Source organism: Hoplias malabaricus, chromosome 15, assembly GCF_029633855.1.
Source record: "Hoplias malabaricus isolate fHopMal1 chromosome 15, fHopMal1.hap1, whole genome shotgun sequence".
Lineage (NCBI taxonomy): Eukaryota > Metazoa > Chordata > Actinopteri > Characiformes > Erythrinidae > Hoplias > Hoplias malabaricus.
In genome coordinates, this window is record NC_089814.1 from 5,753,746 (window position 1) to 5,777,765 (window position 24,020).

General features: G+C 42.6%; 2 protein-coding genes across 3 annotated transcripts in view; one reads left to right on the forward strand and one right to left on the reverse strand.

Annotated features, from left to right (window-relative positions):
- Window positions 1–11,949: 11,949 nt before the first annotated feature.
- esm1 (endothelial cell-specific molecule 1) lies at window positions 11,950–16,274 on the reverse strand. The gene is made up of 3 exons (XM_066646627.1): window positions 15,882–16,274; window positions 13,790–13,930; window positions 11,950–13,181 (listed from the first exon to the last, which is right to left on the reverse strand). Exons 1-3 carry the CDS (start codon window positions 16,189–16,191, stop codon window positions 13,081–13,083), a joined length of 552 nt encoding a protein of 183 aa, XP_066502724.1. The 5' UTR covers window positions 16,192–16,274; the 3' UTR covers window positions 11,950–13,080.
- A 3,683-nt stretch (window positions 16,275–19,957) lies between these two features.
- Window positions 19,958–24,020, forward strand: part of LOC136667993 (probable E3 ubiquitin-protein ligase HERC1) — an 81,933-nt gene continuing 77,870 nt past the window's right edge. For both annotated transcript variants that reach the window (XM_066645205.1, XM_066645206.1), the window contains exons 1-3: window positions 19,958–20,209; window positions 20,367–20,454; window positions 20,599–20,667. The gene's annotated coding sequence lies outside the window, so the exon portion shown is untranslated. The remainder of the gene's footprint in view (window positions 20,210–20,366; window positions 20,455–20,598; window positions 20,668–24,020) is intronic.

A 24,020-nucleotide genomic window follows, 5' to 3' on the forward strand; every position in this document is an offset into this window, starting at 1 on the left:
CTATGATGGATTAGTGCCTTGTCCAGGGTGTGTTCCTGCCTTGCACCCATTGATTCCAGCTGATAGGAATGAAGCAGTTATTAAAGACGGATGGATGGATGGACGACAATGCATTGAAGTTTCCTAACAGTGACTCAAACCAATTCTCCACTAGATGGCGCTAAATGTGCAGGTCATAGTGGTACAGGGGTCTCACGTTTGGCGTAAATTGGTGCACAGATCTCGCTGAACAACAGACAAATAAAAAGAATAAAACATAATATTTTCTTACACAAAATTTAGAGTTATTGAAAACCATTTACTCCAAAAATATTTGTGTTGTATAATTTTCAACAAAGCATAGGCTTACTGTTTTATCCAGATTCAACTCTTCATATACACATGTCTTAATTTCAGTGCAACACAGTGGAGCTAGAGTTTTTTTTTTTCTACTCAGAAAAAAAAACACAACTTACCACTGAACACTGACATTAAACTGAACTCAGACCAGCTCAGGGTGTGCCTACAGGACCTGACACAAAAATAAATCCAAGTTGTAGCACTGGTGTGAGGATTTGATAGCATCAAGCCACAATTTGGTTAGGTAATAGTTTGGGATGAGTAGTCATAGGTCACAATCGAAAACAACACTGAAGCCCAAAGAAATAATTCATCCCAAAGACATTGGACTCCGTCACTTCTCCACAGCAAAATAATGGGGCTCCTTTTTATGTTTTTTTATTAATCCTGTTATTAAAGTTACTTCTGTCCATTCTGTTTGTCAATGCTTTTGTTCAGAGATGTTACCAGCTATGTGGGTACAGCTGAAAACCCGTTTCTTTAGGAGGTGCCCTTTAAAGTAATTTTTTCTCTTAAGAATATTCTTAAAGAAAATGCTCAGCAAGTAATTTTGACTTCCAGCTATGAACTGTACTTTGTCCATATTTACTGTTTTTGATTACTGACAGAGGCAAGCATACGGAGAGAGATTAGGCTCAAAATACTTTACAAATACATAAATGTTAATACACAAATAAATCACAAGTCACAAATATGTTTCACTGTTCACAAATGAACACATCCCAATCTGTGTCTCACGGTCTGCAGTTTGTACAAATACAGTTACATTCATAAACACATGTTTTTGGTTTTCATAGAAATATCACAATTGTATGGGAAAATAAATACATTTGTTTAAATTTACATTGCAAACATTTGTAAAGTTGAAATCTTGAATTTAAAATTTATTTGTAAGTTGTTGAATCTGCGTTTGTGAATCGAGTCACTCACGAGTTTTCTGTGACATCATTTGCTCATTTCCTCTCGCGGATTTTTGGATTTTGAGACTTTCCTCTCGCATTTCATTCTTTATCTGTAACCCTTATCCAGTTCAGGGTCGTGGTGGGTCCAGAGCCTACCTGGAATCATTGGGCGCAAGGCGGGAATACACCCTGGAGGGGGCGCCAGTCCTTCACAGGGCAGCACACACACACACACACACACACACACACCCTACGGACACTTTTGAGTCACCAATCCACCTACCAACGTGTGTTTTTTGGACTGTGGGAGGAAACCGGAGCACCCGGAGGAAATCCACGCAGACACAGGGAGAACACACCAATTCCTCACAGACAGTCACCCGGAGGAAACCCACGCAGACACAGGGAGAACACACCAATTCCTCACAGACAGTCACCCGGAGGAAACCCACGCAGACACAGGGAGAACACACCACACTCCTCACAGACAGTCACCCGGAGCGGGAATAGAACCCACAACCTCCAGGTCCCTGGAGCTGTGTGACTGCGACACCTACGTGCTGCGCCACCCTCTCGCATTTCACCAGATCCAAATACAAATGCAGCCAGATCCACAAACGTGGCCAGCAGGCGAACAAGCCGCCGCTAGGTGTCACTGTTGTTTTAGGACGTGTGGGGACAACTCAAATGGAATTTGGGCAATATTTAATGTGGAAGTTCGAACAAAATACCGCCCAAGCCGTTGAATTCAGCTTCATATCACAGACAGTTAGGAGCGGGGGATCACTGTGGAACACTTGAAGGTGCCCTAAATTTACAGACAAACTTCCCTAATTTCTGTTGCCCAAAAAATACTTTAAAATCATTCCGTATTTGGATCTGATACGGGACGCTATGTGTTTCGTATTTTTGTGATTGGACTGTTAAAACGGGTGATTTGTTTCAGACAGACACCCTCAGCCGGAGGGCGGGTACCCCACGACTCCTAAACAGAATATGCGCTTCTCATTGGTCATCACTTTTATTTAGCCAATCAGCAGCCAGGGTTAGCTGTTTATCATTTACTGCGGCAGCCAATGGAGTCATAGTCCCGCCTACAGGGTTTTGTTTTGCTGCGGCCCTGACAGGAACATGTCAGTCCTGAGACACTGGGGGAAACAACAGTGCCACCTAGCGGTGGTTTGTTCAATGAACAAATGCACGTCGCGGAAAACTCGTGAGTGACTTGATCCACAAAAGCAGGTTCAACAATTTACAAATACATTTTAAATTCGAGACTTAAATTTGTGACTTGTGTTTAATTTGTTCATTATCATTTACGCATTTGTAAAGTATTTTGATACTAATCTCTCTACATATCGCTCTCTGCGTATACCAGCACACCCTAAACTCCTAACACTACTTCTCATCTCTGTAACAGAAAAAGAATTTGTAAGTGATTCTGGATAAGAGTGTGTGCCAAATGTCAATGTAAATGCTGATACGGATCACATAACTGATTACATAGATGAAATGCCTTCAACAACACTGCCTTGTCTACAACACTGTGTATTATCTGTCCCTTTCCTCAACATTTTTAGGCCAAAGTCTCACCCGTGTTGATCGATTAAAACATCTGTTTCAATGTTTTTAATAGATACATAGATGTAACTGTAAATTAAAGGAATCAACATAAGACTAAAATAATAATAATAATTCCAACAATAGCTAAAATGTCAGTATGTCCTTGTATTTTCTGGGAGGTAGATAAATGTGTGATATATGTGACATGCATGACCAACTGGCAAGAGGAAATGTCTTCTTCTTTATAATATCTCAGTGTAGTTTTCATGATCTGTGAATTACAATCTCTTAAAACTTGTAAAAGTTTCAGGGAGAGCTTTGGCATCAGACACAGAAGCTTTAATGGAGAACATGAGCGCTACACCACACTCAACTCAAACAATAAATCACCTCTATCTTCCAGCTTCAGCAACACTTTTAGAGATAAATGGTCAGATTAAGCGAGATAGAAGATGAAACAGGAGCTCTCTCTCTGTGTGTGTGTGTGTGTGTGAGAGAGAGAGAGAGAGAGACAGAGAGAATGACAGGTAAGAGTGAAGGTTAGTATTTAATATTGTGTAGAGTATTTAATGTATATTGCAGCATAAATGAAACAATCTGCTCTCTGAACTCAACAGTAGTGTTTAAATTGCTAGATATAACTGTTAATATGTCAGGCTCTGTAAAAAAGAGAAATTGTGGCCAAATTTGATAAAATTATTAATTAGCGTTAAAAAATAACCCTGTGCACATTAATATGTTAATATTAATAATATGTTAAACTTGATAGCACCTCTTTGTTTACTTCATATCTATGGAATTACACAGACACTTTGAAAAATCAGTTGATATCCCATAATTTAATGTGAAAAAGTCTATATATACTGGATATATTATGGAATCATCTACCATTTTTTAAAATTACATTAAAGGTTAAAATGTACACAAATATATTTTATTAAATTATTCATTCATCTTCTGTAACTGCTTCCCACATTGAAGAAGCCAACACTTGACCACTTGCACATCACCAACTACAGGACAGTATCTCTACTTTCTGTTGTCTGAAAGGCCCTTGAATATTCTGTCTACAATCCACTCTCTCAGAACAATTTATAAGACCCAAACCAGTCTGGCTTCAAAGCAGCGCCGAAGGACTGCTCCCATTGTAGTTACCAAGAAACTCCATGCTGCAAGTTCATCCAAACTGTCATAAGTCCTGTTTCTCCACAAGACCATCCTGTCAGTCCTCCTCAGTCTTAGAATTACAGAATCTGAATGGCAGTGGTTGGCATTCTACCTGGAAGAGGGCTTTTTCCAGGTAACATGGCAGGGGTCACATCGACTTCATGCAGACTCTCCACTGGCGTCCCACAAGGCTCAGTACTTCGGCCCTCAGCTTTTCTCACTTTACACTGGCTCTCCTGGTTAAGTAGTATCTACTCATCTACTCAAATGCTGATGATACTCAGCTCATCATTTTTTTCCTTCTACTGATGCCCAGGTTTCAACTTACATATTTTGCTGATGTCTCATCATGGATAGCAACCTATCACCTGAAACCCCAGCTGTTATACATCCCTGGAACTATAGGTCTTTGCCACGGTCTTGCCCTGTCCTTTGAGGACTTGCTGGTCACTTCATCTGCAGAAGTACAAAGCCTTGTTGTAGATGTGGATGACCAATTACTGTTTGTGAATCATGTTGCAAACCTGACTCAGTCATGCAGATTTCGCCCTTCCAAACATTCAGGGAATTTGAGTTTCTCTCTAGAGAGGCCCCACAAGTGCTTGTACAATCTCTTGTTATTTCAAGAGTTGACAATACTGCAACTCCATCCTGGCTGGTCTTCCTCTGCCTACCATCAAGCTGTTGCAACTCATTCAGGACCCGGCGGCAGAATTGTCTTTAGTGTTCCTAAGTTCAACCATGTAACTCGTCTGCTGCGTTTTCTTCACTGGTTTCCTGTAGCTGTCTGCATCAGATTAAAAAAATTGACACTGGCCTACAAAGCCAAAAATGGACCTGCCCCTCTGTACCTGATGGCTGTGTTCAAGTACAGCTCGGTCTGACCCACCATCCTTCAAGATGCAGGGAAGACAAGCATTCTGATTTAGTTCTGTCCTGGCACCTAAGTGCTGAAACAAAATGTCCCTTGTTGTCTAAACGGTAGAGTTGCTTGCTGTCTTCAGTCGCCAGCTTTGAAGAGTAATTAGATCAGCACTTATACTCATCTCTTACTTGATTTGATATTCAGGCATAATATGTGAGCATTGTGTATCTAGTTATCATACTGACTTTTGTATCTGGCAGCATCTAAGCTTAAAGTATCTTTTGGAATTTTCGTGGGGGATGGGTTCCAAGACCACCCGTGAAAAACGAATTTCCGCGAAGTAGAGGAAAGATATTTTTTCATGTATTTAACGAGTATTTGGACTTTTAAAACCCTCCCTGTTACTGTTAACAACCCACCCTTCGCATTAAACAGTCGTTCTGTAATGTTTTTCAGCTGGAACTACATGTGATATCCCACCAGTTTCTTTAATAGAGTCATTCCTAACCTGTGATTTAGCGTCAGTAAATTTCACTCGGATGTGGACATGAACAGTACATGTACTGTACGTAAGAAATACTTGTAAATGATATATTGTGTCACCTACAGGTCCAGTCTAATACATGGACATAAAACTTTTGGCTATTCATCTTTCACAGTTTTCCTAGATTTTCCATAAGACCCCTTGAAAAAACCCATGAAGTAGCGAATCTGTGAAAAATGAACTGCGAAGTATCGCGGGATTACTGTAGTGTCAAAAGCAATCAACATTTGAATTTGGGGAGTGTTTGGAGAATGTGCTGAGATGGAGCTGAATATTTTCAAAAGAAATTAGCTTTAGAACCATAGGACACTAAAAAGCTCCACCAAATTGTTAGTGCTGTCTGCAATTATCACCTTGAACTGACCATTGGTTCAACCTTGAACTGTTACAGCACTAAGTTTAAACTCCGCTTCACAGATCACTGACATTCCTCTTATATAGAGATTTCCATTGTGTTAGGAATTCGAACCATGCCACAGCATCCAGGTCTGCGTGCAGAAATGGGGCCTGCCATCTTCAAAGCCAGCCCCAAGCACCCACTGGAAGGGAGTTTGCTGGAATTCCACTCCTCTAATCAGTTATTTTCACCGGTCAATTATTCCCAAATTTAGATATCCGATACATTGTTTTTCAAGCAGGGGACCCAGACGTCTCTTCATTTCCTAGAGGGTCAAGGCCTGCTGCTTGTGCTGCTGGTGGCTAAAAGCTCAGGACTGAGACTAATAAACAAACACCTTTGCCGTAAATCACTCTTATTTACTGGGTGCTGCACACACCTTTGTTTTTGGAGGGCAATGTTGACGTGTTTGGGGAGTGCGATAACGAGTATTTCTCACCATGGCCTTCCTGTTATTGAGTGTTTGGCCTCTTTGTTTAGCTGCTCTTCGGTTCTCTGGGGAACCAACGGGAGCAAGGGAGGCTGAGACAGTTCATCAGCAGCACATCAGAATTATCACTGCCTCACCTACACTCATAGGCTCTCTCTCTCTCTCTCTCTCTCTCTCTCTCTCTCTCTGTTTTGAATGCCAGATCTTTATGTTAGTGACTATTCTAGACAGGTTAGGCCTTCAGTTCAGCTCCTGAAGCACTAGCTTGGTTGTATTAAGCAGATGCCACATAGGAAGCTGCTTCATTTTTGGAAAATTTTCCACTGGGAGGTTCTAGAGTTTAACCCATTAGTGTCCAACCTATTTAATTTAGTAGAGAGTTTTGTTTATAGTGCTCTGGAATAATGCAGTGCTTTGTCACTTTTCACAGTTCACAAAATATTTAAACTGAACTAATATTAAAATGAGAATTTTCTGAAGTTCCTTTCTTTTAATTAATGAAATCATTCTCTGAGGAGTCTGTGAGGAGTGTGGTGTGTTCTCCCTGTGTCTGCGTGGGTTTCCTCCAAGTGACTGTCTGTGAGGAGTGTGGTGTGTTCTCCCTGTGTCTGCGTGGGTTTCCTCCGGGTGACTGTCTGTGAAGAGTGTGGTGTGTTCTCCCTGTGTCTGTGTGGGTTTCCACCAGGTGACTGTCTGTGAGGAGTGTGGTGTGTTCTCCCTGTGTCTGTGTGGGTTTCCTCCGGGTGACTGTCTATGAGGAGGGTGGTGTGTTCTCCCTTTGTCTGCGTGGGTTTCCCCTGGGTGACTGTCTGTGAGGAGTATGGTGTGTTCTCCCTGTGTCTGTGTGGGTTTCCTCCGGGTGACTGTCTGTGAGGAGTGTGGTGTGTTCTCCCTGTGTCTGCGTGGGTTTCCTCCGGGTGACTGTCTGTGAGGAGTGTGGTGTGTTCTCCCTGTGTCTGCGTGGGTTTCCTCCGGGTGACTGTCTGTGAGGAGTGTGGTGTGTTCTCCCTGTGTCTGCGTGGGTTTCCTCCGGGTGACTGTCTGTGAGGAGTGTGGTGTGTTCTCCCTGTTTCCTCTGGGTGACTGTCTGTGAGGAGTGTGGTGTGTTCTCCCTGTGTCTGTGTGGGTTTCCTCCGGGTGACTGTCTGTGAGGAGTGTGGTGTGTTCTCCCTGTGTCTGCGTGGGTTTCCTCCGGGTGACTGTCTGTGAAGAGTGTGGTGTGTTCTCCCTGTGTCTGCGTGGGTTTCCTCCGGGTGACTGTCTGTGAAGAGTGTGGTGTGTTCTCCCTGTGTCTGCGTGGGTTTCCTCCGGGTGACTGTCTGTGAGGAGTGTGGTGTGTTCTCCCTGTGTCTGTGTGGGTTTCCTCCGGGTGACTGTCTGTGAGGAGTTTGGTGTGTTCTCCCTGTGTCTGTGTGGGTTTCCTCCGGGTGACTGTCTGTGAGGAGTGTGGCGTGTTCTCCCTGTGTCTGCGTGGGTTTCCTCCGGGTGACTGTCTGTGAAGAGTGTGGTGTGTTCTCCCTGTGTCTGCGTGGGTTTCCTCCGGGTGACTGTCTGTGAAGAGTGTGGTGTGTTCTCCCTGTGTCTGTGTGGGTTTCCACCAGGTGACTGTCTGTGAGGAGTGTGGTGTGTTCTCCCTGTGTCTGTGTGGGTTTCCTCCGGGTGACTGTCTATGAGGAGGGTGGTGTGTTCTCCCTTTGTCTGCGTGGGTTTCCCCTGGGTGACTGTCTGTGAGGAGTATGGTGTGTTCTCCCTGTGTCTGTGTGGGTTTCCTCCGGGTGACTGTCTGTGAGGAGTGTGGTGTGTTCTCCCTGTGTCTGTGTGGGTTTCCTCCGGGTGACTGTCTGTGAGGAGTGTGGTGTGTTCTCTCTGTGTCTGAGTGGGTTTCCTCCGGGTGACTGTCTGTGAGGAGTGTGGTGTGTTCTCCCTGTGTCTGTGTGGGTTTCCTCTGGGTGACTGTCTGTGAGGAGTGTAGTGTATTCTCCCTGTGTCTCCATGGGTTTCCTCCGGGTGACTGTCTGTGAGGAGTGTGGTGTGTTCTCTCTGTGTCTGTGTGGGTTTCCTCCAGGTGCTCCAGTTTCCTCCCACGGTCCAAAAAACCTTTGTTGGTAGGTGGATTGGCGAGTCAAAACTGTCCGAATGTGTGAGTATGTGTCACCCTGCAAAGGACTGGTGACCCCTCCAGGGTGTGTCCCTGCCTTGGCTCCAGTAATCAGGACCCACCACAACCCTCAACTGCATAAGTGGTTTCAGACAATGAATGAATGTCCTTTCTTTATAATAATATTTATAACTTATAACGTCTTTCACAAACCCACTATTGTTTTACAATGTTCTTCTTTTACCTTCAGCTGCTTCTGTCTAGCGTCGCCACTGTAGATCAACCACGACCTGCACCATTGATCTGGCACAGTTTTTATGCCGGATCACTTTACAATGTTGAAGGGGAAAAAACCAAAACAAACAAAAATAATCACAGTTTAGAGGCTGGGAAACTATTCAGAAAATATCCACATTTTTAGCTGATTTTGGAAGATGGAGAGAGAATTAGCATCTCTCCGTTTGCTTAGTTGTTATCATTGACATTTTGCCATGAAGTATTTTCAGGCACTTCAGTTTTGGCAAGGGACACTTTAATTTAATAAAATCAATGCTGAAGGACAGTCCAGTATCATGCAGACATTCTGATCCATTTTTAAAAAAAAGCATTTATGTTTTATTAAAGAAAGCTATAAGAGAAATGTAATTAATGTCACAGTGTCCTTCATGTCCCCTGCTGCAGTACAGGAGCCAAACGTGATAAAAATTTGAAATAAAAACACGATTTAAAAATCCATTTTGTCCAGTGCTTCAGTCAAACTGTATATAATCAGTAAAACAAAATGCTTATTCCATTCAAAAACGGCTCTGTCCAGACAGACCGGCTCAAACTCTGACCTGAACTGGCTTGATCCTGAACTTCTAAAACAGTTGATCACGTTTGAAGAATTACTCTCCCAGTGACAGCTCTATGAATTCTCAGGAGCTTATTCAAAAAGCTGGTCCCTTGAGGAAATAGTGCATGAAAGGGAGGAAAATCTTAGCAGAAAAAGCTGTGAATAGATTTTCTCTAAAATAAGCATGATCAGGAAGATGACTTTTCCACAAGAAATGTATTATTTATTATTAATGAAGGCTCAAATTGTTCAATGCTCCAGCTCTTTTTATAAACCAAGGTCTTTTACCCTCTAAGGCTCATTAGTAAGCCACGGAAAATGCTTCATAACTTGAATGTTTTGATACAGAGACGTTCCTTATAATAAATGAATTCTTCTAACTTTCCAAAAGAACAGAAACGGACACAGAAAAATATACTGGATATGCAACTGTCTACAATTTTTGGAGCACTTGTGATTGCAGTTTGTGCCACTCCCTGAACCTGTCAGTGCCTGTCACTGCAGCCAAGGGTAGCAACCTGTTGGAAATGTTGGACAAGCAGCTAGGCACAAAGTTCTGGTAAATACCTGAAGCCCCCAGTGACCCCCTGCATAATATCCTCCTGACTGATTACTGTGGGGCTGGTAAATAATTCCACTGTGTGAAGCTCTGTGTGTTTTTTCCCATGACACTGGGGCTTGTTTATGTTTAGGTGTTTGGATTTACGCTCTGGGAAGGAAAGCCCAGTGATCTGCGGCTCCGGAAGCCGTGCGTTTCTCTCGGCCTTGCCGTCCTGTGACGTGTGTCACTCGACAAATTCCAGGAGGTTTTCTCCTCCAGCTCAGACACAACAACAACAGGAAGTAAGGCCATTTTCACAGGTGTCAGGAAGCACAGGAAATAAACAAGTGGGCTGCTGGAAAACAGCCTCATATGAAGAGCTCCGAGGTGAGGGCTCGCAGGGGTATTTTTAACATGCCCGGGGTATTTTTAGAGCTTTCCTGGACAAGGTGCATCTGAGCTGATGTTTAAATGGTGAGAAAGAGGAAAGGAACTGGGCACGATGCTGTATTTCAGTGTGAAACTTCAGGGACAATGATGCTCTGTTTCTGTCTTTAGTTAGTGGCAGAGTTCAGAGGAGTTCATTTTATTCAGGTTTGAGTTTTTGGGTTGAGTTTAAGCTTGGGGTTGGGTTTAGATTTCAGGCTGAATTCTGATTCTTAGGTTCAGGGTTTAGAATTTGGTCTAGATTTGTGCATGTTGTTGGGTTAGAGTAAGACTTAAGTTTAGGGTTTAGTGTTCAGGGTTAAGTTTACATTTTATAGGGTTTAGATTTAGATTTAGGGCTTAGGGTTTGATTGTGAAATTATGCTCCATTTGTGTAATAATTAGGTTTAAGGTTTAGGGATTGATTTTGAAATGACGTTCAGAGAGAATGAGCATTAGGCTTGGGGCTTAGGGATAGGGTTAGATTTTGAAATGAAGATCCAATGGAGTTATTGTTAGATTTCAGGTTTAGGGTTAGGTGTAGTGGACGAAATAGGGTTCCATTACAATTAGCATTAGCTATTAGCGCTCAGTGTAGTGTGACCAGACGTCCTCTTTTACCCGGACATGTCCTCTTTTTTAGACTTAAAATAATGTTCGGGCGGAGTTTCACAAACGTCCGGGATTTTGTTTTTCTAGAGCTTACACAGAACTTCGAGAAGTTTCGTTCACAAACTAGTCCCGCCCTCCTCTACTCCGATTGGTTCGCTTGCGTGAGAAGGGGGCGTGGTGAAGTAGCCTAACATCTTCGGATTGGACGGTCTGACTGTAGAGCTACCGTTATTGATCGATAACCTTCTCTGTAAACATTTAATTGGTCAGTCTTCACGTCAGCAGTCCTTGTTTACGTCAGGCAAAGCTCATGTACCTACCCTCATCTCGAGCAGCTATGCCGAAACGTAAATGTAAGTTCTCAGATGAAGTAAAAAAGAAATTCCCATGTTTTGTGTAGTAAATAAAGGTGTAAAGGACCTAAAAGCACATATAGGTTCAGCTAAGCATACGGCGAGGGACGAGAGCTCATCACCCCTCCCCCACGGTTTAGTGGTCGAAATAGGGTTCCATTACAATTAGCATTAGCTATTAGTGCTCAGTGTAAGGGTTAGGTTTTAAAATGAGGCTCAGTAAAAGTAAAAATCATGCTTAAGATTTATAATTAGGTTTAGATTTTGAACTGAGGCTCAGCTAGAATGAGTACTAAGATTGTGAATTAAGGTTTAGTATTAGGTTTAGGTTTTTGAATGTGTTGCTAATGTCTGCTAATGGTTTAGGCTTGGGTTTTGGTTTTGGTTTGAGATTAGGGTGAGGAATTAATTAATAGAAAGTCAGTGTAAAAGCAAAACTGTGTATCTCCAAAATGTAATGTTTACTGTAATTCAGCTGTCCCTGTGACAAGATTTTATTCCAAAAAATGTTGGAAGATGCCAGTTGCAGCTATCATTTATAATGTAAGTTCTGATATGAATGTAATGATATATTTATCTGAATGTCCGTTTAAAAAAGATGGATCTACACAGCACCTTGTGAATCATGAAAATAGAATATTATAAGGTTTTTATTATTACACACTGCACAAGCTTCATGAACTTGAGCTCTGCCATTTCACTCAGACCTAGACCCTTTTCTCTGAACGACGTTGACTTATTTACTGACTTCATTGTTGTAGTGACATTTGAATGACATTCTTTTTTTTTATAATGAACCATAACACACACTCACCAAGGAAAATGAAGCAAGCATTTAATTTATTAAAGTTCAGTTTAATTTAACATCAGAGCAGGGTCTTGTTTGGGGATGTCACAAAACATCCAAGGGTTTAAATCTCAAAAATCCAGGAGCATAATTCCAAATAGATTAGAGACAATACAGAACTTAACATGGCAAAAGGGAAAACACACACACACACACACACACAGAGTGAGAGACAAGCCTGAGTTCTAAGTGTCATCTCTTCAACCTGAAAATAGCCTCAGGACAAATCACATCACATTAAGTGACCAAACCAAAGTGGGCTGAGTGACGTAATGATTCAGTAGAAAAGAAAATCCGAATACATATTTGCAGGTGTGTGGCTTCTGAAAAAAATTATGTCTTTACGGAAATATGACTTCGGCTATGATTACATAAATAATATACACTTACATTCATAATATGAGTGTGTACTCATCAAAGGTTTAGGGACATCAAAATTCACTTTTGGGCAAAAAGGCATTCCCGGATATTCCTGTCACACGCAGATACTGGCACAAATATTTACACCTGGGATTCTGTTTTCCTCAAAATAAATCCGGAGGGGTTTTAAAATGGTCAACCATTCAGTACACAGAAAAATGTTGTCCTAAAATACTAGACGTTCTGCACTTTGAGAGCTCCTGTAGATGCTTAATATTGGCCTGAACCTAATGTAATTCAATGCTGAAAAGAGGATGACGTTTCCAAACTGTTAATACAGAGGGTAAACACCCAGCAGGGTCCAAAGGTCTGAGACCACAAGAGAAATGGCTGTCCTCTTCTATTTAGCATCCTTTTCTAATGTAGCAAACAATTTGTATCATATTAGCACATTAGCTTAGCACTCTGACCGTTCGCTACATGGTCAACGTCACAAACAAGATTCAGTTTGATTTGACCATTTTTAATATTTTTTTTTGGCTCAAAATTTCAAATTTCTTACATTTCTGCTGTAAACAAGTTCAGATTTACCTGAAAAAAAAGACTTTTGGACCTTACTACATGTTTAGCTCTAGATGCACACACACGGGTATAACAAAACAACATGACATTCTCAAATATTGTACAAAAACTCTGCTATATTATTAATACATTTTTAAACATATTAAAATATATTCCTTTTTGTCTTTAATTTACTTTGCTACACGTGGACTGACTAGGCCATGAGTGAATGGGTTGTGGTCAGCGAGGGGCGAGTTTTGAAGCAGGGGACCGGTTTGTGTGTCCAGCCTCAGTGCTGCTGCTGTTACTGCTGTCTCCATCTCCTGATGCCACCTCATTTCCTGTGGAGTAAAATCATCAGAACCTTTATCACACACTTCTCACACTGTTAATATACTGAAAGGAACCATACATATGACAACCTTACAAGAGCTACACATATTATTTACGCGATTAAGACTGCTAGTTACATTTTACAAGCATTTTATAATGTATAGGTCAATACTAATGGCCTGAAATGGCTTTGCAGTTGAATAATTACTTTGTTACGACAGGCACTAACTGTTGGACTCTAAATAACTGATATATGGACTGTAAGGAAGTAGGAATGACATGTAATATATAAATACTTATAGTTGCTGTCCAGTGGAAACATTTGAACAATTTCTTCACATGTCAAAATGAAAGGACCAATTAAAAAGCTCCCAAATAAAATTATTTTTTACATTGACTTCCACTAAAAGTTTTTCCTTCTGCTATAAAGTCTCTGTTTTGGAGATACATGGTTTACATTGGACAACAATTATGTGCTTTATACAGAGCCAGAGATATAACCATGGAAGGCTAAAAGCATAACACACACAGGGATGAAAGTACAAACACACACACACAGTGTGAACAACGATGAGGCGGTTGTTGTATATTTTATACTTGATATATAAAGACTGACCCTCATGTGCCTTGAGCTTGCTGGCCAGTTTGGTGTAGAATTTAAAGCTGAGACATGCCCCTGTCTCTCGGTCGCACAGTCCTCCGCCTTTACAGTTGCAATTTTTCCGACACTCAACACCGTATGTGCCGTATGGGCAGTCTGAAAGAGAGGAAAAAAAGGTGCCTTTTACATGGCATCACCCTCGTTACACAATAAAGATTTATTCTCTTTTCACAGGAGGGATTGTAATTTATGTGGAATTGTATGGTATTCCTACAAAATACATTAACCGATCTGTAATAACGCCAAGGTGGATGCACACACACACACACACACACACACACACAGCATACTAGTGTCATAATTTACAAAGCAGCTATATCTATGTATTAGTTATACATTTTTAAATAAAGTTTAATATTGTTTGACATATTTGAACTGTGTGTGTGCAAATGATGCGTCTTAGGTCCCATTTACACTAAACATTATAAAAACTAAAGCTTTAAAATGATGCAGCGCCTCTGTCTAATCTTCCCTTTAAACTTGTCATATTCATAACAAGGCTGTCTCAGAGGGGGACGGATTCCCTGGTTCAGTTGTAGTTCCTTTGAGTGTTTCTTCCTGTCTCTGTGTCTGTGGGTGATGCTCATTAGGAGCTGCACACACATTTCTGGAAAGCTTCCTTTAGGACAATGACTGTTGCAGAAGATTATATACACGGCAATTAAACAGAACTAAACTAAACTGAACCGCCAGTGTTCACCAGAAGCATTCGAGACATCAGTACCTGCAAAATTCAGTGCATTTTTACAGTTACTCTCTTAATCCCTCAGCTGTAGATATCTCTCAGAAAAGAGTAAAACTGTGGTAAATAAAATAAATGAATAGCTTTATTACTCAGAACCCAACACTCCCATTGAGGCGTGTAACATTGCACGTTCAGAATGAAACTGTACAAACCCTGTCACTGGGCTGATACCCTCTACTGACAGGGCCTTGAGTACCTTTCAAAACTTGTAGGCATATTTTCTATACTTTAAGATGCTCTGAAGCAGCCATACATGAGCAACAGGTTACCATTCCCAATGCAAAACATTAAATAGAGGGGTATGAAGCCATCCAGCATTGAGCTGTAAAGCAGCAGAACGGCATTGTCTGCAACGATGGCATACCGCCCAATATCTCTGGGATGAGCTTGAGCGTTGTATATGAGCCTTTGCTAATCATTCAACATCAGTATCTTACCTCGCTTATGCCCTTGGGCCGAATGCAATCAAATTCCCACAGTTCTGCTACTGTTACAAGCAACATACAATACATTATAGTGTGTTAAAATCGCACAAATTCTCCAGAAACCCGAACACCAGTAGAAGAGGGTCCTGTAGGTGATATTTAAACAGAATGGGTGATGATGTGCTGTAATCTGTGCTGTGGCCCAGCTCTCATGTACGATAACGCATACGCAATGTGTGCAAAACAGTACAATGTTCCTACAACTCCATAATGCTCTGTAGATTGGAGATTCTAATGATATGTCTCCTCTGACTCAGCTCATAACTCCACACTCACCTATTCAGTACCTGGCTCTTTCAGATTTACAGTCACAGCTGTAATTTACTGATTGTTTTCACGTGTTTATCGCCTCTTATTTTCTTTTCTTAATGTCTTACACTCTCTGTATTATGTACAAATGTCTGTGTATGATTCGGGTTTGTTTACGGTGTTATAAGCCATTCATGAGTCTACAATACCTCGTATGTATCTAATACTAATAAATAAATAGATTCTGATTGTGAACATTGTGATCCTGACTTTTTGAAGAGAAACTAATATTTAATTGAATTTAATTGGATGTTTTAGTGGAAATTTCCACTTATTTGCTGCATTATCACTATAAACAGATTTTGAACAAGATCTATGCACTCTGTTTTAATTCTTAAGTCATATTTACTGCGTCCATACACACATTAAAGGCAGTTTTACAGCCTGCGATATTCCCATTGTCTTTCACTGATACTCTAAATCACACTTCCATCCAAACTGCTCTCTCTCTATCTCTCTCTCTCTTTCTATCTCTCTTTCTCTCTCTCTCTCTCTCTCACTCTCCCACCTTTGCACACTCCGTACTCCTCTCCGTACTCGTCCTCGTCTTTATAGAAGTGACAGAAGAGTCCGGGTCCACACTTCACTCCGTTCATTGCGGACACGGTGCGGTAACAGGGCTCCCCGCGTCTCGCCGCGCACACGCTGCAGCAGCCGCAGTCATCCAGCAGCGTGAACTCGCAGCGCGCGCCCGCCGTGCTGCACAGCTCCACGCGACACCGCTCCGGGCAGCTCGTGGCGTACCTCGCGCTCGTGCTCCACGCGAGACTCCGCGGCAGGAGAGCCAACAACACGGCGGAGACGAGCACGCGCATCATCACGGAGGAATGCGAGGATGAATGAACGAGGGAAGGCAGCGGAGCGGCTTTTAGCGCGCGGGCGGATTCACACGTGGCCGCGTCAGTTTCCTCAATCCGGTGATGGTGATGTCCCCCTGTTTACCAGCCACTCACAAAGCCCTCACCATCACCAACACACTGCCCACCCACTAACGCCACCATCAACAGTCATAAACACACTGCCAATACACTGATTCCACTATCAGCACAGTGCCCACCCACTAAGCTCTCTATCAACAGGCTGGACACACAGTACCCCCCCTCACGAACCCCACCGCCAACAACCACTGTCCAGTCACTTGTTCACAATGAGTACACTGCTCACCCACTGACATCACATCACTGCTCATTAACACACTAATTCAGTCAAGTCAGCTTCATAAATACATTCATTGCCCACACACTAATCCCGATATCATCATATGGCCCACCCACTAATGCCACAATTAACCCAGTAAACAAGGAACGTCCCTGGACGTTTAAAATAGGTCTAAAAGTAGTCTGTCCGTCAAGGACATGTTTTAAACGTCAATGGACGTCCAAAATCCATCTTAATAAGTTAGTTAAGTGGTGACCAATCGATAACGTCAGTGGACGTCCAAAATACGTTTTATACAAGTCATTTATTTCGGGACCAATTAATAACGTCAATGGACGTCCAAAATACGTCTAATAGTCGTCTTTTCAAAGTCTGTGTTTGGACGCCTTTTCAACTTTCATTTTCAACCTTAAGAGAACGTTGATTAGACGGCATTCTTTACGTTATTTCAACGTTGAATCAAAGGCTAATTGTTTACTGTGAACACACTGCCCCCCTCCAACTAACAACACCATCAACATATTGGCACCACTCAACCCCACTATCAAACACCATGACCACTCTAATCCCACAGTCAACACTGTACCCACCAACCAACCCCATAATATATATTTATTATGCTCATGCACTAATCTCACCTTAAAAACACTGTCCACCCACTAATCCCACCATCAAGACACTACCCACCCACTGTAATTATATGTATACGTGTAATTGTAGGCCACGTTTCACATTCAATTGTGAAAATATATAAACCCGATTTTTAAATGTGTACAAACGGTTCAGTTAGTTGTTTTATTATTATTGTTATTAACTTTGGTTGATCTTTTTAATTATTATTCGTTACGTTTCACTGACAACGAGATTTACGCAAACTGCACTCTGTTCAGCACCGTTAGGAGCGGCTCTTTACGCAACAGCCGTACCAGAGAGGCGCATGCGCGTTCTGTGTATTTCCACGAACCGACTCTTTCAAACTGTCCATTTAAATGAACCGAACAGCAGAACCAAATGATCCTTGATTCAAATGTCCTCCTCTTCAGAAGAGAGGCAGGGACAGAGAGCAGGAAACACGCCAGAGTGAATATCTCTCACGGTCATGCACTAGCCAACAGGATATAACCCAGTCTACGTAGTTCGGTCTAGCAGATTCCTCATGTGCAGTAGCTTAACAAATGGTCATGTGGGAGAAGTAAACACGGATAGAAGATTACACTTAATCAATGCTAAACTAAAAGGTATGTAAAACTACCTTCCCACCAAACAACTGGTAGAAATACAAAAACAAACAAACAAATAACCCCCCAACAGCACATTTACTAAGTCTCTCCTAGAACTGAAGAGGAACATCCTGTCCAGCCTCTATTAGCCTCAGGACCCAAAGTTTGATTTTATTCTGAAGTAAAACATAATTCTACAATTTAAAATTCAGCTGTGTTTTGTTACAGATACCACACCAAGCAAAACAGAATGAAATTAAGCAAAAACCAAAACCTGAATAACCATTTTGTCTGTTTCAGAAATTCAGACTTGCACATCCCCTGTGTAGTACACTGTTAAGTATTAGTATATGGCAAATATGAAACCATTTTGAATTGCTTTTGTTAGGCAGTCTTCCAGATAATCATATGCTTTTGTGGCTGGGCTAATGTTTTTTACCCTGCTGTAGTGGATTGTAATAAATTTCCAAACTCATTCTGCTGCATTAAGCACCTGGTGTATACATGAGATCAGAGAGCTCTCCAATTAAAGTTATTATTATTATTATTATTCATTCATTCATTCATTCATTATCTGTAAGTGATTATCCAGTTCAGGGTCATGGTGGGTCCAGAGCCTACCTGGAATCATTGGGCACAAGGCGGGAATACACCCTGGAGGGGGCGCCAGTCCTTCACAGGGCAACACAGACACACATTCACTCACACACTCACACCTACGGACACTTTTGAGTCACCAATCCACCTACCAACGTGTGTTTTTGGACCGTGGGAGGAACCCACGCAGACACAGGGAGAACACACCACACTCCTCACAGACAGTCACCCGGAGGAAACCCACACAGACACAGGGAGAACACACCACACTCCTCACAGACAGTCACCCGGAAGATACCCACGCAGACACAGAGAGAACACACCACACTCCTCACAGACAGTCACCCGGAGGAAACCCACGCAGACACAGAAAGAACACACCACACTCCTCACAGACAGTCACCCGGAGGAAACCCACGCAGACACAGGGAGAACACACCACACTCCTCACAGACAGTCACCCGGAGGAAACCCACGCAGACACAGAAAGAACACACCACACTCCTCACAGACAGTCACCCGAAGCGGGACTTGAACCCACATCCTCCACGCCCCTGGAGCTGTGTGACTGCGACACTACCTGCTGCGCCACCTTGCCGCCCTATTTTTATTTAATTATTTATTTATTTATTAAATAATATCTTGATATTGGTGAGTGAATGCTATGGCATTTATGCATAACTGAGCCTTTGAACAAGTACAGTGTTTATGGTTTATCATAGATAAGTGTTTAAAATTTTATTTTATTGGTTAATATTTATAAAAATATTTTTCCCCTTTGGTGTTGTCCATGTGGGTTTCCGCTGGATGCTCCGGGTTCCTCCCACGGTCCAAAGCCACATTTTGGTAGGTGGATTAGCGACTCAAAAGTGTCCATAGATATGGCGCTTATCAAGTTCAGGGTCACGGTGGGTCCAGAGCCTACCCGGAATCACTGGGCGGAAGGCAGGAACACACCCTTGAGGGGGCGCCAGTCCTTCACAAGGTGACACACACTCACACATTCACACCTAGGGACACTTTTTTCAGTCACCAGTCCACCTTCCGTGTGTTTTTGGACCGTGGGAGGAAACCGGAGCACCCGGAGGAAACCCACGTGGACACAAGGAAAACATACAGACAGTCGCCATAGATTCAAGGCACTTGAACCCAGATCCTCCATGTCTCTGGAGCTCTGGGACTGCGACACTACCTGCTGTGCCACCATGCCACCCTTTATATCATGTAATAATAATAATAATAATAATAATAATAATACAATCTGGCCTCTGTCACACTCGCTCAGATACTTAAATATATTACCTTTCCTGCTTCTGGTCCCTTTCTGATATCAAACACATCACACACTTTTACAGTTGTCAAGAGAGTCATTTTTACATACTTCACCTGTCAAATGTTTTAATGTTGTGTCTCTGTATATTTGTGCCTTTTTATACCTTCGTAATTCTCTTATATTATAAATAACCACCAATTTATGCTTCGTGGGATACGATGGTTACGTAATTGCACATTTAATTCAGTTGTGAATCGGTTCCACTGAAACACTGAAAAGAATCTGTTGAAACGAACCGATTCGTTATGTGAGATGTTCATCGCTGCCATCGAGCCGCTCCTCATGGCAACAGTCACGGCTGATCTCAGTAAAGCGACCGCCTCGACACGGATCTTTTAAACCGCGTTTCAGCAAAGATATCGCAGAACTAAATTCTGACATCAGTAACAAACGCTTGTAGCTAATATTTACGGTTATCCAAAGCCCGAAGAGTTGGTTTATCGCACGTCATGAGCCGTTTTTAAGAGCCGTTAGCCAGTAAGCTAACTATCGAAGTCTGGCTGGGTGTGAATGACACAGGGAAGAGAGGTAAGTGTGCCTTGGGGATTTTGTCGTAATTGTAGTTTATTCTCAGGTACATTTTGATGTGGATAGCTTGCTGGGTGTCACGACATTATGAGCCTTCTCGGAATTGTGAAGTTTGAGTTGCCACTTTTCTATTTTCTCTGCATTTTCATTCATGCAGCCTAGCTGTTTGTACAGTAGACCTGTCAGACTAGTGCTTCAGTCTCTGCAGCTTTGCCTTGGATTGCTCTGCAAACTCCCCAGCTGTGGTTAGTGTTTTTTTTCTGTCTTCCAGTCTGAATTACAGTGTCCTGAAAAAGGAATATCTTTGAAACGATTAGTTTTAAATGAGTACACTATTTCCACTCTAATAACTGCATTATATTAACGTCATTCAACGCCATATTCCTCAGGGACTGGAGAATAGACCTTCGTTCATTCGTTAATCTTCTGTAACAGCTGTATTCCTCATCAAGGTTGCGGTGAGTCTGGACCCTGGGCACAAGACAGGGGCACATTTGGACACTGTGCCAGTCCATCCAAGGGCATCACACACTCACCCAGTCACTCACAAGCTCATGCCAGAGGATATTTTTGCATAGACAATCAACCTACAAACATATATTATAGGACTGTAGTTGGGAACGGAAACCCACACAGACACCAAACATTTCATGAACAGTTAACTGAGGTGAGGACTGAACCCAGGACCCCTGAATTCTACATAAGCTTTTCATGACAGCTGAAGTAAATCGGCACAAACGTCTATAAAGACGCGTTCAAACAAGAATTGGTTGGCAAAATGAAGAGCAGTAATTTTGTTGATGTAAAACACATTTTATATGAAACCAGTGTACACATTTAAATCACACATATTCACAACAGCATTATTCATTGTGTAACAGAAAGATCACAGTGATTGTTCAGGCGTTTCTGCTCCTCTTTGCCCCGCACTGATGTGTTTATTTCACACAGAAAACCATCTTTTAACCCAGAACAAAACATCAATGGCCATGGCATGACACCCGAATAAGCCTTTCATGAGAACCGACGTTAACCTTCATAAACATCCACAAAGACTCGTTCCAGCAAGTGTCAGCTGTCATAACACTTTCTGGTGTGAAATTGACTAAAGCAACTTTTATGACATCTAATGACTGATTTTGATGCATGAAGCACCACTTTCTGAATCGCGACCCTTTATTATAACACAATGCTGTCACTTTGCTGCTTCATTTCTATTTACGTCAGCAATTAGGGAGACATTTCCACTGAATTTATGCAGAACCTAACCATTATGCAGAACTGAGCCATGGTTCAGTTTGGTTGTGAATTGTGCCTAATGAGAAATCACAGGTCATGGTGTTAGATAAGACCAGATTTTGGGTTGCTTTAGAGTAGATGTTAACATGGTAAAGACATTCGCCACGGCTTGTTTTATGATGATTAGCTACAACAGAAAAAATCCAGCTGGTGTGTATATATATATATATATTGTCTCTGCATATAAGTAGTATGAATAAGTCATTTAAAATTCAAGTCAAGACATGAGTAGGTTAACAAGCAGAAGGTACTGCACTCATTGCATGCACAACGTTTACATAATCTTCATTGACATAGACCAGAGCAGCTGTACATGAGCCTGGGGACATAAAACCCAATGCTAAGGGTTGACTTTTGGGGTGTAAAACCCACCAGCATTGGATTGTGGAGCACTGGAACAGCATTCTTGGGAGTGATGGAGCACTGCCCTATGACTTTGGGATGAGCTGGAGTGCCAAACCTGTAATCCGTCATCAACATCGTAATGTTTTCTGACTGCACTAATAAAGACAGCTGGTTGAATTACACACAGCTATGCTACAGCTTCTGGTGTTCTGCCTTCCCAGAAGAATGAGAGAAGCATTCTGCACCAAAATGGGACAAACCCTCTATAAACTATCCTTGATTTCAGAGGAAATGTGGACGAGCATGTATATATCATTAGGACTTCGTTCATTCATTATCTGTAACTGCTTATCCAATTCAGGGTCGCGGTGGGTCCAGAGCCTACCTGGAATCATTGGGCGCAAGGCAGGAATACACCCTGGAGGGGGCGCCAGTCCTTAACAGAGCAACACACACATTCACTTACACACTCACACCTACGGACACATTTGAGTCACCAATCCACCTACCAACGTGTGTTTTTGCACTGTGGGAGGAAACTGGAGCACCCGGAGGACACCCACGCAGACACAGAGAGAACACACCACACTCCTCACAGACAGTCACCCGGAGGAAACCCACGCAGACACAGGGAGAACACACCAACTCCTCACAGACAGTCACTCGGAGGAAACCCACTCAGACACAGGGAGAACACACCACACTCCTCACAGACAGTCCACCCGGAGGAAACCCACGCAGACACAGGGAGAACACACCAACTCCTCACAGACAGTCACTCGGAGGAAACCCACTCAGACACAGGGAGAACACACCACACTCCTCACAGACAGTCACCCGGAGGAAACCCACGCAGACACAGGGAGAACACACCACACTCCTCACAGACAGTCACTTGGAGGAAACCCACGCAGACACAGGGAGAACACACCACACTCCTCACAGACAGTCACCCGGAGGAAACACACCACACTCCTCAGACAGTCACCCGGAGCGGGCATCGAACCCACAACCTCCAGGTCCCTGGAGCTGTGTGACTGCGACACTACCTGCTGCACCACCGTGCCAGTGTTAATTTTAATATCAAATGATATTTGTCAAATTTTTTACCTTCAAACACTTTTGCTTTACGATGTCTAAGATGTCACTTTCACCTGCTGGTTTCACACGACTAGTGTGTGAATTACATCCTTATGGTTTTATCGTTTTCATTTCCACGTTTCTTCTTTTGCTCTTGATATATCTTTGAGCACTGATTGATTGGTTTTGTACATTTTTTTTGTTTAAAAATGGTTTAACCATTTCTCCCAAACTTTATCCATGTGTGTCCTCCATGATTAGCCTTTCTCCTGTCATGACATACATGTAGAACAGGGATTTTATTGGTGGGCTTTTCTTGTATGGTACAGGGCTTTTGGTTTTATTGGGCAGGATTTGGTAGACGGCAACATTTAAATTTATAAAACATCAGGCTGGTTTCAGTGATTGGATTTCAGACTTTTAAATGGGTCTTGGGTGGATTTACACTTTATTTACAAATTTTTTATGTGTATAATCCCACTCTGAATATAATCCAGATAAACAACACATATAAAATCACTGATATGTAAGAATAAGTAAATTGATGTGTATTGATCGGGCCCAGGGCGGCACGGTGGCGCAGCAGGTAGTGTCGCAGTCACACAGCTGCAGGGACCTGGAGGACTGTCTGTGAGGAGTGTGGTGTGTTCTTCCTGTGTCTGCTTGGGTTTCCTCCGGGTGACTGTCTGTGAGGAGTGTGGTGTGTTCTCCCTGTGTCTGCGTGGGTTTCCTCCGGGTGACTGTCTGTGAGGAGTGTGGTGTGTTCTCCCTGTGTCTGTGTGGGTTTCCTCCGGGTGCTCCGGTTTCCTCCCACAGTCCAAAAACACACATTGGTAGGTGGATTGGCGACTTTATAAAAAAGTGCCCATAGGTGTAAGTGTGTGTGTTGCCCTGTTAAGGACTGGCTCCCCCTCCAGGGTGTATTCCTGCCTTGCACCCAAAGACTCCAGATAGGCTCAGGCTCTGGCCCCACCGCGACCCTGAACTGGATAAGCACTTACAGATAATGAATGAATGAATGAATGGTCGGGCCCATAAACACAATCTTGATTTCCTAGCAGGGTCTATGTCAACTGCTGAAGCGAGC

What these genes read in the sequence shown, in the direction of transcription:
- esm1 (XM_066646627.1), bottom strand. Translation starts at nt 16,191, where the DNA reads ATGATGCGCGTGCTCGTCTCCGCCGTGTTGTTGGCTCTCCTGCCGCGG. An exon ending in GGAGTACGGAGTGTGCAAAG is followed by an intron (nt 13,931 to 15,881) that starts GTGGGAGAGTGA and finishes CCTCTCTTTCAG; the next exon opens with ACTGCCCATACGGCACATAC. An exon ending in CAAGCTCAAGGCACATGAGG is followed by an intron (nt 13,182 to 13,789) that starts GTCAGTCTTTAT and finishes TTTACTCCACAG; the next exon opens with GAAATGAGGTGGCATCAGGA.